This window comes from Convolutriloba macropyga, chromosome 1, assembly GCF_964194025.1.
Source record: "Convolutriloba macropyga chromosome 1, txConMacr16.3, whole genome shotgun sequence".
Taxonomy (NCBI): domain Eukaryota; kingdom Metazoa; phylum Xenacoelomorpha; order Acoela; family Convolutidae; genus Convolutriloba; species Convolutriloba macropyga.
The window spans coordinates 77168684-77183207 of record NC_134468.1 but is presented as its reverse complement, the minus strand read 5'-3'; the positions used below and the strand labels follow the sequence as shown (position 1 = coordinate 77183207).

General features: G+C 38.0%; 1 protein-coding gene across 4 annotated transcripts in view; it reads left to right on the top strand.

The window, feature by feature from the left end:
* Positions 1-14294, top strand: part of LOC142351683 (trypsin beta-like) — a 48298-nt gene extending 34004 nt beyond the window's left edge. For all 4 annotated transcript variants that reach the window (XM_075403837.1, XM_075403831.1, XM_075403843.1 and 1 more), the window contains one exon: positions 14142-14294. In XM_075403837.1, coding sequence (XP_075259952.1) covers positions 14142-14239 — 98 coding nt within the window. In that variant the 3' untranslated portion in view covers positions 14240-14294. The remainder of the gene's footprint in view (positions 1-14141) is intronic.
* Positions 14295-14524: the final 230 nt, after the last annotated feature.

Here is a 14524-nt window from a genome sequence, read left to right as displayed (position 1 = left end):
ATTTTTGAAGATTGCATGGAGCTAGACCTCTGGTACCAATATCAGCCGGGTTCAATTTTCCTGGTACGTGTCGCCAGTCGTCTTTGTTTGAGTTCTCAGCAACTTTATTGAGCCTGTTTTCGATGAACATCTTCTGTCAACCCTTTGATTTGATCCAGCTGAGTACTGCTGTGCTGTCGGTCCAAATCTTTTTGCTGTTCACATCTATTGTCATCTCGGTCTCACAGAAGCCTGCCAATTCTGCTCCCAATGTAGCTGCTTCGACCTCCAATTTGCAAAAGCTCATCTGTTTGATTGGTGCCACCTTGGATTTGCTGATGACGTAGTGGGTAGCTATTGCACCGTCAGCGGAGATTGTCCTCAGGTACACCACTGATGATACTGCTGAAAATGAAGCGTCTGTGAAGGTGTGCAACTGTTGAGTTCCATCGACGTTGGGAACTAGACTTCTGTGAATTTGAATTGGATGCATTTTCTGGAAGTCTTCCATCCATTGCTGAATTTTGTAGTAATTTGCCTTTGATAGTAGCTAGTCCCAATTATGTCCTTGTTTGATGACTTTTTGCAAGATGCATCTCAGTCGAATTGCAAAAGGCCAGATTATCCCAATGGGATCAAAAAAAGAAGCAGCCATTGAAAGAAGCTCTTTCTGTGTGATATTCTCGTTTTCACAGCTCAGTTTGGGTTTCGCAAAAAGAAGTTGATCGGATTCAGAGTTCCATGCTTGACCAAGTGTCTTTTGCAACTTTAGAACTCCATATCTGTCTTCCTCTGGAATCTTTTCCAGCACAGCAGGGTTATTTCCAAGAAACTTGGCGAGGTCAAATCCCCCTGTTTTGAGAACATGTTTCAGATCAGTCGCTGTATTTGCAGCCTCTTCATCTGTTGAAAATGTTTGAATGAAGTCACCCATGTAGAATTGTTTTGTGATTGAGTCGAATAATTCTGGATGTTGTTGTCTGTTATCCTTGGCGCGCTTTTGCAGAACACAATTTGCGGAGAACAAGTTGCTCCAAACATGAATTGTTGGTATTTGGATGTCCTCTATTCTTCATTGTCGCTCCACAAAAAACAGAGATCATCTTGGTCTTCTTCTTTGATTCCAACTTGCATGAACATAGCCTCTATGTCTGCTCTCATTGCAACCTTGTACTGGCGAAACCGTAGCAGAAATCCATTAAAATTACACAAGAGGTCCGGTCCAGTTAGCAGCACATCGTTCAAAGAAACCCCTTTGTATTTTGAGGCCGCATTTGTCACTCGTCTGATCTTGTCTGGTTTTTGCTTGTTGATGACGGGATGATGCGGTAGATACAGCTCTTTGCATTTTGGTTTGTAACAGCTGCTATGTATCCAATATCCATATCATCAAAGATATGGTCATATATCTCTGTTTTAGTCGGTTGTCTCTCTCTAATCGTTTCTGCGGTGCGTGCCACTGAACCCTTGCCATGAAGTAGTTGATGGGCAGTGTGACGTTTTCTCGCAAGGGGAGTCCAATCTCATATATTTTCCCGTTGTGGTGTGTGGTCTCTGCCAAAGTCTTTAGTGCCTTCTGGTCCTCTTCAATGTGTCCTTTTGTAGAACCCTGACTAAAGTTGGCACCTTTAAAGGTCCAAAAGTGATGTAGAAGATTTTCGTCCGGGTCGTCACTACCTCGCTTGGGATGGTTGAAAAGAGTGATGTTGTGGTTGCTGCTACCTTTATTGTTTGGTTAAAAGTACTCTTGTGGCACAGGGCCTGTCAAAGTCCATCCTAACAGTGTGTTGACTCTGTAGGGTGTTCCTGGTTTGCCGGTTGTGAAATGTCTTGGAAAGGTAGCCAGAAAAGCATCAGACCGTATGAGTATTCCAATTTTGTTGTCACGAATTTGTGGAAATTGATTTCTGCCAGATGATCATGGTCTCTACAAAGTCTATTCAACAATTCTGCTGGGACAGTTGGCATCTGGAACTGCTCGATGGAGGTTGCATACACAGGAAGACTTGTCACTGGTTTTTAGCTGCGCAGTTAAACAATTCCCATCTTGACATCTGCTGTTGTGACTGTGTGCTCCCCATTTATCGAAGTTAGAATCAGCTCTATATCTTTGGGGACTCTTGTTCGAAGAGCATCGGCAATGTTTTATGTGATCTGTGTACTATCACTTCCACTGTCCATAAGTGCAAAAGTCTCTATGTTGAAGTCTTTGTAGAAGAGCGTGACTGGTATCGCCTGTAGTTGAATAAAAGTTCTGATCCATGAGGGTTCCCATTTTTGCTGCAAGTGTGGTTTTGCACCCGTGGAAGTTTTGCTGAACCATCATTCAGTTCGTTGCGGGTCACTCATTCAAAGCGGCCGTTAATTCTGTCATTAGATTGCTGAGGACTGCTATGCTGCTGATTGGCAGTTTGATGCGAGCTGTATTTTCTATAGCTTGCATTACGAGGGATGAAATTGTTTCGATTATATCCCCTTTTGTTGTTGGTATTTGGCGTGTTACTGATTGTTGACGAAATCTGAGACGTTCTATGGTTGTAGTTTTTACCGTAATTTGACAGCACCGGGTTGTTCCTGGGTTGAAATCTTCTTTTACTGGTTGCCTGGAAATCACATCTCTGCGAAGTCCTGAAGTCGTCTCGATGGAGAGTTGAATGATGCAACCCATTGCATTTGTCTACAAGACATCGAATTTTTGACACACAGAATTCAATCTCAAGTCTCTTCAAGCAAATGACACACAAGTTGTGATGCCTCATCAATTGCTGACGGTCAGCTACAGATTAGCTAAGGTATTCTTTGCAGCGACCAAGGTTGTGATCCCCAGAGCATAGTTGACAATTTGAGTTGGCTTAAAAAATTATGTTGGATTGTTTCTGGTTTTGGGAAAGCCGTTCAACCTGGTCTGTTCTTTTTGGTCTTTGATGAGAAACAACCTCCGCATATGTGCTTATCCAATTTGCAAGTTCAGCCAAATTGGGTTGCTCTTTTCTCATGCTCCTTACATGTTGATTCCAGCGAATCGTCTTTGGTTTTGTCAACTTTTCCTTAGCAATTTTAACTACCGCAGAAGTGTTTAGGTCCGATTCAAAATGGTGAATACGAAAGGTCAGTACCAAACGTTTGAGGAAGGACGCAAAACTTACAAAGCTGCTGAGATCATCCATTCTGCTCTAAGGCCACTGTTCAAGTTGTATGAGGTACGCACACACAACATGCTGAGGCTTTCCAAATTGTCTGAAAAGTTCCTGAAGTGCCTCCTCATAGTAGTACCGTTGTAAGAGTAACCACAGATGAAGTCTTTTGCTTTGTGAGTTACAAAGATTTGCAGGCATTTCATTTTCTGAGCAGTTGAAAGAGCTGGGTCGTCGTGAATGGTTGATTTGAAAAACCTGTACCATTGATGCCACATCAAAGGGTCGCCTGAGAAATGGTCAAGACCAATCTTTGGTAAACTGAACGCATTCATCATCACTTGAGTATTGGTCCATTCGGAATTGTGGGGTCGTTGTGGGAACTGTTGCTCAGAAAACTGCTGTGGCATGAAATTTAAGTGACGATTAATCTCTCCGTTGGGAGCGTTCACCATTTTGTTTGTCTCTGGGAATGAGTGATCCATTTGACTACCGAACAAATGACGTGACTGTTGCTGATCACGTGGATAGTGATTGTCTGCAAAAGGTTGAGTGAAATTTTCAGGTCTTGCTTGAGGTTGAAATCCCGGTGTTGTACCGGAATTCCATTACACAGTGTCTGAAGGTTGATCGCTTTAAATAGGTAGCAAAACCTTGATTTGGTACATTGACATCAAACATCGGGAAACTCTGAAACTGTTTCGTATCTTCACTGAGGCTTCGATGCTCCTGCATCTCACTGATCTCTTGTGGTTTCTATTGCTGAGCGTTGTATTTTGCAACACTTGCTCTCTCTTTTTGAAGATCACCATGACGGTTTTTTTAGACGGTACACCGTCATGAACACCTCATCCCAGCTCTCAGCGTTTTCACCTGCATTTTGCGTTGGCGTTTTACGTCTCATTCCGCTTGGTTGTTTTCTTCTGGTTACTGAAACAACAACCTTGCTCCGTAGTTGGTTGGGTTCTTCCGATGAGGTGTCGGAAGAGATGAACTTTTGATGGTTTGACCCATGAAGCAATCTGATTTTTTGCTTGGTTCTCAGCCATTTGCAATTTCTCCGTGCAGACTCTGCAGCAACAGTGTCAAACTCTTCTTGTGTCAACTGTTGTTCTATGAGTTCGGTACACATGTGATCCATTTCCGTTTTTTGCACTCGAAGATCGTCAACGAGCTCTTGGAGGTCTGCAGCTGCTTCTGTTTGTTGCATCTGTTCGTCCGGTAGGTCTTGTGCTGCTTCCCACTCAATGACTTTGACCTTCAAGAGTTGCATGAGTTGAGCCTTGGAGGTTGACTTTGTTTTGGTTTTGCTTGAGATGGCTTTGGCTTGTCTAATTGGTTAATGGTTGCTTAGTTTATGATTGCACGATGACATTCACAAAAAAACTTTATTGCACTAGGATTTTTATGAGTTACTGCACTAATAGTTAGCACTTAAAGTGCTGTTAAAACGCTTACTAATTGTCTTTTTTTGCTTCTAAAATAACTTGAATGCTATTTATGTTGCTGTTGTGGAGAGCTATCAATGGTTTGGTTGTCTTATGTTTTACCAAATCTTGCTTGAATGCTGTTTATTAAAGTATTTTATATACGCTTTGAGTTGTGGGGAGCGTTTTGTCTGATCACGGTCGCAGAGAAACACCCTAACCTGGGGAGGATACTGTTTTACCTTTTAGAAAAATTTGTGCCTAGAAACAAAAACATTTGCACTTGAGTGGCATCAGGTGCAAAACTGTAAATCAGAAGCTCTTAATTAAGCTCTGAATTTTTCAATGCTCTTCCGCTAGACTTAAAGTCAGAAAGTTTTGGCTGAACTAGAACGTGCTATTATCTAAGAAAGATCAGGCTTTGCTGCCTATTCATGAATACGTTCGACTATCACCGTCGTAGGCCTATGCGTTGGTTCAAAAGAGAACCCGCAGCCTCACCCACTCAGGCCCCAGTCAATCTTAACAGCAAATGTGGGAACTCTAGCTGCATGGACTAAAGAACTGCATTGAGCGGACTGCATCATAATGTTCGCAGTACAATGAACGATGCATGGGGAAGGTCATCGAACTGTAACTTACTTAGAAAGCCTGACAGCCTATAAATTTGAAATGCTAAAAACATAAGATTGAAAAAATCTATAGCACGTATAATTCAGCTAGGTGGTGGGATTTTTTAAATTTTTAGTGGAAGTCAGAAATTTTAATTTGTCTCTGTATTGTGAGTCGAAGGTTCGGTTTTGAAAACTTAGGATGCGCCAGAATTTGTTATCTTTTCTTTAGTCTGATCCGCTTTCAGAGACAACGACTGATTTTCAAGAGTTTATTTTGCTGTGTGCACTTCAATAAGCTTGTATGATTGTTAAATAATAGCTTACAAAGGTATGGTTAATACCCGCATTTATGATCAAAGCTAAGTTTGGCACGATGAAACTCATTTATGATAATGAATGAAAAGGTTTGGCAGTGAAAGTCATGAAATATCAATGTTAGAGATATGACCTTTACAGCGATTATGAATATGAACTCAATAAATTTGAACTAAATAACAAGGGGAAGGATTGGGGGCTAAACGGTTACGGACCATTTACAGTCCTGTTTCTTCTGCGTGCTAGAAAATTTTGAATGTTTATGGTTTCTTTTGTAATTATACCAGAATCATACGTTGATTTTTAGTAGAGGAGCAAACTTTTCCCTCAAGTCCGTTTTTTCCTGCGTGCTGGAAAGTTTTGGATCTTAATTGTTTCTTAGTAGTCTTATCAGGGGGGCATATCGGATTTTTTAGTAGTCAAACAGAGAACATATATGATTTCTTAGTAGTCATACAAGTATCATATATGATTTTTTAGTAGTCATACAGAGAACATATATGATTTTTTATTAGTCATACAAGATTATATGCCATCTTTTAGCTGTCGTTATTTGGTTTGCAGCAGTATCATTTTGCCGTTCATGGATTCTTAAAAGTCAAAAAATGATCATATACGATTTCTTAGTAGTAACAAGGATCAGAAACGATTTCAAGCAAGCCATAGACAATCTTGCTGCAGCTTCAATAAACAACTATGAGATTTTGAATGCTTTCATTCTTTGGTCAGTAGCATCTATCATTTATGATTTCTTTATCTCATACATAGATCAAGTATGGTTTCTTTGAAGTCATACAAAGACCGTACGTACTAGGCAATACGTTTTGATTTGCATCATATATGATCCTTGTATTACTTCTAATATGACTTCCTTCAACTTTCTCTATTTACACTCTAAGATAGGCCGTTCCAGATGATTGAGAATTTGTTGTGTCTATTTTCTAATAAAATTTTTAAGAAATGGTCTTTCAAAAGATATCAGATTCACCATTTCGGTATACTCCAAATTTTGCACAATATATAATGTTATGAACTTGAAATTGTTGGCGCGATAATAAATTGCAGTCAGTTCTTGCACTACAGTACTAGTTTAAAAGAGTTTGTATGAAAAAAGTTCTCCCTCACAAAAAAAATTAGTGCTAGGTAGAAACTGATTAATTTTTATACAATTTTGTAAGGTCGAATCAGGACTCAAAATAATTTTAATATCTTATCAGATCTTCGACACCATTGTCGTAAAACTCAGAGAGTAAAATTTTAGAAAAAAAAATTTGTTCTCTGCGAAAAACCATGCATAAGTTCATGCAAGCTACCATTTGCAGAATTTGAAAACAGTGAGCAGACGCTGATCGAATGGAAATGGCGAAGCAGTTTTTGCTATTACAATTGCAAAGAAAAATTTGAGCTAGAGCAAAAATCAGGAGCTGACGAAGAAAGTAAAACCGCATTCAGTTAAGACAATCTTTCCTGGGAGAGATTGCAAGAAACAATTAATTTTAAAATATCGTGAAAATTTGTTTGGTTAATTGTTTTGTTTAATGTATAAAAAAAGAAATACCTAGTAAAAAAATCAAACCCAGACGGAACCAATAATCTATTCTGTAGGCTCGACAGTTGTATACCCAAGAGTTTCAAGCACAGTGTTTTTTGCCATTTGTTTTGTTTTTTTTTCTAAATTCTAATAAATTGTATTCTGTTCTTAGAAAGAGCTGGTGCCTCAGAAAGGGGCCGGACGGTTACTGCGCGTTTATTAAAAGAACGGACAGCAGCCGTTTGACTCTTTTCTGAGAAACTAGCTGCTGCTATGAATAAAAACGAATTTATTGGTATCCTGAAAAAATAGAATAACATCACGGAAAAGAATTACAGTGCCTAAAGTATTAACCTTTATTCTTCACGCAGTAATTCTTCCTCAAACCATTTTATTGCCTTAAAAAAATGAATTATCATCCTGTAAATTATCAATTTAAATTGCTTCATTATTGTTATCATTCCTTTTCTTAAATTGATCTGCTCTTCCAATCGAAATTTATCTGCTAACAGGAAACAAAAAAGTTACCCATAGACCAATTAAAATAACTATAGTTAAGAGCCAATCTCACGTATTTAAGCATTATAATCAGATGAAAACTTAATTATCTACTTGGCTTCTACAGCTCAAATTATTTCACAGTAATCAACATTATTACCTGTAAATCACTTAATGCAAATTTTTATCTACGTTAAGGCGCAATTTTGCCACAACCTTGTAATTTCACCTTTCACAACTATTTTTGATGAAGATAAATCGGGTCTAGGAAATAAACCCCCACGGAAAAAAACATTAAATTTTAGATAGGAAATAAACCCCCACGGAAATAAACCCCCATTTTTAAATTGAATTTCGGTTCTGATAATTTATTCGGTTGTAATGGTTTCATATCAAGTCCCACGGGCCGCTGAGGCATGGCCAAACGCGCTAAATCCTCAGCTCTTTAATAGTAATATGGAAGTTTATTTCCGTGGGGGTTTATTTCCGTGGGGACTTATTTCCTATCTAAAATGAAGTGAGGGTTTTTCCGTGGGTTTTTTTTCCGCAATCGAGATAAATCAATTGTTATCCGCCAGTTGAATTTTGGCATAAGTTCAGTTTTTTGTTTTTCAAAGTCCTCTACCAGATAGAATTGAGAAAGATTTGCGATAGAATTGATGGTTGTAGTAGTGAAAACAATTTGACCGACTCTTATAATTTCATTTTAGGCTCAGTGAATGAGCAAATTAATGATTTCATCGATATAAAAACCACTTATTTGTGTAAAATAATTACCTAAAGATTGTTTAAAGATAGACTGACAAAACAAAAATTCATATCAATCCCTCAAATGAACGCCCAGTCTGAGGTGCCAGACCAACTTTCGATATGTCCAGACTGAAATGAACGCACAAGGGGGTGTCGAGCGTTCAAAATTACACGGTGTGGAAACACGAATGAACGTAAGAAAGTCTAGACACAGGTATCTTTGAACACGCGATAGTCTGGACATAGGCAACTTTAAACGCACGATAGTCTGATCATAGGCAACTTTGAACGCACGAAAGTCTAATCATAGGCAACTTTGAACGCACGAAAGTCTGATCTTAGGCAACTTTTAACGCACAAAAATCTGATCATGGGCAACTTTGAACGCACGATAGTCTGATCATATGCAACTTTGAACGCACGAAAGTCTGATCATAGGCAACTTTGAATGCACGAAAGTCTGGACATAGACAACTTTGAACGCACAAAAGTCTGACCAAAGGCAACTTTGAACGCACAAAAGTCTGATCGTAGGCAACTTTGAACGCACAAAAATCTGATCATGGGCAACTTTGAACGCACGATAGTCTGATCATTGGCAACTTTGAACGCACGAAAGTCTGATCATAGGCAACTTTGACCGCACGATACTCTGATCATAGGCAACTTTGAACGCACGAAAGTCTGATCATCAGCAACTTTGAACGCACGAATGTCTGGACATAGACAACTTTGAACGCACGAAAGTCTGATCATAGGCAACTTTGTACGCACGAAAGTCTGATCATAGGCAACTTTGAACGCACAAAAGTCTGATCATAGCCAACTTTAAACGCACGATAGTCTGATCATAGCCAACTTCAAACGCACGATAGTCTGACCATAGGCAACTTTGACCGCACGATAGTCTGATCGTAGGCAACTTTGAACGCACAATAGTCTGATCAAGAACGCACGAAAATTTTTTGAGCCTTCATGGTCCAACTATCTTTCAAAGCGGCCTATGTCGAGACTTTTTTGCGTTGAAAGTTAAATATGTCCAAACTTAGACATTCTTCGTCTTGGACAGTCTGGACATATCAACTTTCGGCCTGGCCCCTCAAGCTGGGCGCTAGGAGTCACAGACAAAAACCTCTTGCAGCTTGGTTAAATTAATCGTGAAGTAATGCGGAGGGCTACAAAGTATTTGAGAGAAATCACAAACGCGAAACTAAGAAATTAGTGACCTAACTGCAAGCGAAGCTAAGAAATTAGTGACCTAACTGCGAATTTTTGACACCACCTTTTTTTGAGTTATAATAGCATGTCAAGACGCAAAACAAAGGAAATCGGAAAAATGATTTGTTCAATAAACTGGGGTGTCCAAATCTACAAACTTAATTAAAGCAATTAGATTTAATGTTGGAACTATGTGTTTTTCAGAAACATTAAACGGCTTTAATGAGATCGAAAATACAAAATTGTTATAAATGACAAGAACCGGAAAATGTAGTATAAAATCCTTCACAAAAAATGTAGCATAAAATTCTTTGACCATATATAGGCAAATAGCTGACAGGGGAAATAAACCTATAAAAAAGCACAACTTAGCGCTCCCACAACTTAAGACAAACTATGAACATAATTTTTTTTCAGAAAGATGAAATATCTTTTGGTAAATCTTTTTTTACAAGTGATAAGGCGATATTTTTGTGCAATCGGGTACGTTTGCGTAGTTATATAACTTTTGAGTACGAAAGTTTAGGTGAGTGGGGCAGGGCAAAATTGTTTTTGGATACGAAATTCAGATTTATGGGCGGCTAAAAAGAAATTCAGCCTGCAATACAGTGCCTCACCTATTATTGGATATTGTTTGAACGACAAATTGGACTTGCCTTCAACTTTAAAAAGCTTTAAAAATTTTACTGACCTCGCTCAGATTTTTGAGACAATTTAGTCTGAATGATGTCACTTTCAATTCCAAATGAATTACCAATTGCAAAATTTTCGTTGCCCGTACGTAAACAACAAAACTTTGCTTCACATTATAAAAGCAACAAAGATGAACCACAGACAAAGATATAACCAGCGCATTAGCTTTTTAGTTACATATATTTTTATTTGCCTTCCAAGATCTGAAAAAAATACTTTCTTAGCTATTTTAGTTCTCCATTTTTTATATCATACTGCACGTTCCCAACCAGTTGGTTTAGTTTCTTGAAATGAGTGATTTATATCTGATGAAATCAACAACAAAAACTGACCCAATAGATATTTATAAACATTTCCAGCTCAGTGGGTGCATATTATTTGCGCCTCCCAGACGCACGTGCCATATATTTACATAGCTATATACTATGTAATAGCACCTGCTCTGTCAGGGGGTGCATAACGTACTAGGGGCATACATGAAAAAGATCCAACAATTTTGGATCAACTTTTGCCTGTAACTATCATGTGTTTTTCTGTATCTATATTTTTGGACCTAAGTTTTTGCACCAATATAAATAGCCGCGGACACTTTTAGTTACACAAAATATACGGAGCATTAGCTTCGAACCATTTCGTGACATACTGAATTTTTCCTTGGCTCTATTTCAGACTGTTTTCCTCTGTACATACGTTTAAAAATGGTTGTCACCAATTTTAAGCAGGCGCAATATTGACTTAAATGGTAAAGATGTTTTGCTGAATTTTGAATAATTCATTTACGCATTTCCACTGAGCTGCATTTTGTGCGTTGACAAAGAAGTTGCTACCAATCATTTCATAATTTCCTGTCCCTATTTACAGCAGAAAACGTCAGCACTTTAAAATGTTAACTGCAGCTCTTCGCCACAACCAAAATGTAACTATAGTCTATATAATTAGGTACAAACATACAATTTTAATACAAGCTAATTTGAGGGATAAATTAAATTTAAGAAAATCCCGGGTTGTGGTTTCGCAGTGACAAAAATGTAAGAATAGCGGTGAAACTAACAATTTTTTTAACGAAAGGTGACTTCATCTTTTAGCGGTGAGCGCAGTCAAAGCGACAACTTGTTGTGAGATTTGCTGCCTTTAGCGGTTAGAATTTTTTACAACGAATTCACCGGAATCCTCACAAAATGATCTCCAGTACCACGGCTCGCACCACTGCCCTCCCGTATATATCAGTCAATTCTCCTTCCACCATCCCAATCAGCAGCACTTACTCCTACTAAATTTCTTTTCTACTTAAATCAGATTCGCTCCAATTAATGTGAAACATTTGCACAAAATTTTTGTCAAAATAGCTGTTGCTCCAAGCATTAATGAATCAGAATACAAAGTACTTGCACACTCTGACAGCCATTTTAACAATTGTAACGATATGAATTTAACTAAATGCATATGTGGATGAATTTGCATAACAGTATTACAAGGACGCGGGTACAGTTGCCAACACTAGAAATTGCCAAAAAATATGAGTTATGCATGAACGCTTTGAATGGTTATATGAATTGCGTTGAATGGTGACATTCGTTGAATGGTTATATGAATTGCATTTCTTTGTACCAAATGCGTTGAAAGTAGCAAAAAAATTACTTGCAAAAACAGCAATTGTTTCTACAATTAATCGCAAAAAGATCACTCCGAAGCTTTCAAAGGTGACATTTAGAAGATGTGTCGCTTTTAGAGGTGAAAGGTTTATTTTCTTGCCTTCCTGTTGGTAGTTGTGAAATTATTTAGTTGCTTATAGGGGTGACCAAAATTTTCGCCGCTACAACAGGAACACGCAAAAACGAACAAATTACCTCCAAGAACGACAATTCTTATAAACGTCACCACTAAAAAGCTAGGGGTCGTCTCTTTGCGATGAACCGCTAATCGCAAAGAGACGCCGACACCGCATCTCGCCGACGCATCTAGCCGACACCTAGACCCGCGTTCTCGTGATACTATTACGCGAATTTTAATCCACATATACCATTAATTACTTTCATACCACTAGAATCGTTAAAATGGCTGCCGGAGTGTGCCAGTAATTTAAATACAGATTCAGTAATGATTAGTACAATTTTTTTTTCCTGCGAGCTCGAAAAAAACCCCGATTGACAACAAAAAGCTAAGATTAAGCATTTGAATTTAACGAGAAAGGCTTGTCAATTTTAGAAATTATAAAATGAAACCTAACAAGTATTCACTGACAAAAATAAATGTTAATTGATATTATTATTGCAAATCGAAAATATATCAATGATTGATGTGTTACTGCATGGACCGATTTACTATACTTTCTCCTTTTTACGCCAAAAAATAAACTTTTGCAGACTTTGGGAACATTTTTGTGAACGTGCCTCCCATTGTTAAGAGTTACTTTAAATTTCGCAGCATTATTACTGAAAATTGAAAAGAAAACTATACGTTAAAAATCAACGAAATAACAAAGTAACTGAGAAAATTTTTAAAATATTACTCATTTCGACAAAAACTCAACGAGTTACTTCAATGAATGCTAATAAAATGCACATAAAAACCGTTCTGATCATAAACCGTTCGAGTGCAACTGGGTCTGATTAGTAACGATTTTGAACTCTAGTGGTTCTGATCAGAGACCATTTCGAGCGCATTGTTTTTCAATTTTTAGTTTTTTAATTTTATAATTTTTCTGCCTCAAGGCAAAATTAAAGCAGCGTTCTGTTCAGATGCTCATTTAAAGACCGATGGCTCTGATCTGAAACAAGGGATCCAGCTGATAGCAAATGCCAATACTCTTTAGGGGATTTTATTGAACTGCAGATAAAGAGGTTTTCTTATGAAAAGCTGTATAAGTTCACCCATTGAGCCAGATATATGCTCTAACGGTATAAAAATAGTAAATAAAATAAGTTATAAAATAGTATAATATGTATATTTAATCTCATCAGCTGGTTTTTGTTTTCCTTAGCAAAACCTTCACCTTTCGCGCTTCCCTAGTTTAGTATTTTACTGCAAATATTAGTTTTTATGAAATGAATATTTTATAGCATAATGAAAAGATTTGTTCAAAAATGAAATCATACTCTGATGAGAAAACTTCGAATGCACTTGAGTTTGATCAGAACCGGTTTCGAGAGCATTTGAGTCTGATCATAAATAACTTGAAGCGCAACTTTGTCTGATCATAAACGGTTCAAGTGCAACTAGGTCCGACCGTAAACGGTTTGAGCGCAATATAGTTGATAACCCCGCACTCGACGCCTTTTGATCATAGAGCATTTCGAGCGCAATTGAGTCTGGTCAGAAACAATTGCGAATGCAAGTGGGTCTGATCAAAAGTTCTTTCAGGAAGTTGGATTTGATCAGGAACGCAGATCTTTTCAAGCGCACAGAAGCTGTCGAGCGCGCTTGAGGCTGATCAGTGACGAATTCAAACGCACCTCGAGCGTACTGAAATTATCGAGCACAATCGAGTCTGATCAGAGGCATTTTCGGTCTGGGATAGTCTGTTCAGAGACACTTTCGGTCTGGGAAGGTCTGATCAGGACTATATCGAGCGCACATCTCAGCCTGGGGTAGATTAAAAACAATTGTACTTAATTGGAACAATTTGCATCAGCTGCATATCATTGTCTGAACACCAGTGTCGAGGTTACCATTTGTCCTCGTGTATGACGCAAACCATTTTTGAATTCACACAGGGGTAATGGCGATTTCAAACATACACAGGCCAGGAATTTTTTAACGAGCGACATAAACGCACCCGTATTTACGATCGAGCCAAAGTTTGTCACATAAGTGAGCCAGGAAATGTCTGCTGATTATATGTTAGGGCAACTAAACTGTATCTTAATGTGTTGTCAAGGAGGGAGTCCTTGTTTTTAAAGTCATATTTTTTGAGGGACAAAAACCTTTCGGGCAAAATGCAAGTGCTGGATGATTTGAATTAAAATTTGCTTTTATATTTCAGACAGACCACTCGCGTTCAAACTACGAGCGGAGCCATTGCAAATCAATCTTTGTTCCATTCTTGTTGCTCAATTGATGCTAGTTTATTACTTAAACTAAACTAAACTAAAATTTATTATAGATTTTTAAACTAAACTATTAAATTGATTATTATCAATTACTGTTTTCAAATAAGTGCAGTTGCAGTTTTACTTGCTCAGCGAATGAAAGATTACTCAAAACCGTAATGATAGCGATCCAAGATAAATAAGAGGTGGGTGTTCAATAATTCTTCAAAAGGAGGCTCGTTTCTGAATTATCTCCAGTAGTTTGTGAGCTTAAGAAGAACCTTTTACGAGTAGTACTGTTTTATTATTAAACTATTTAAAACAATGAGCAAATAGT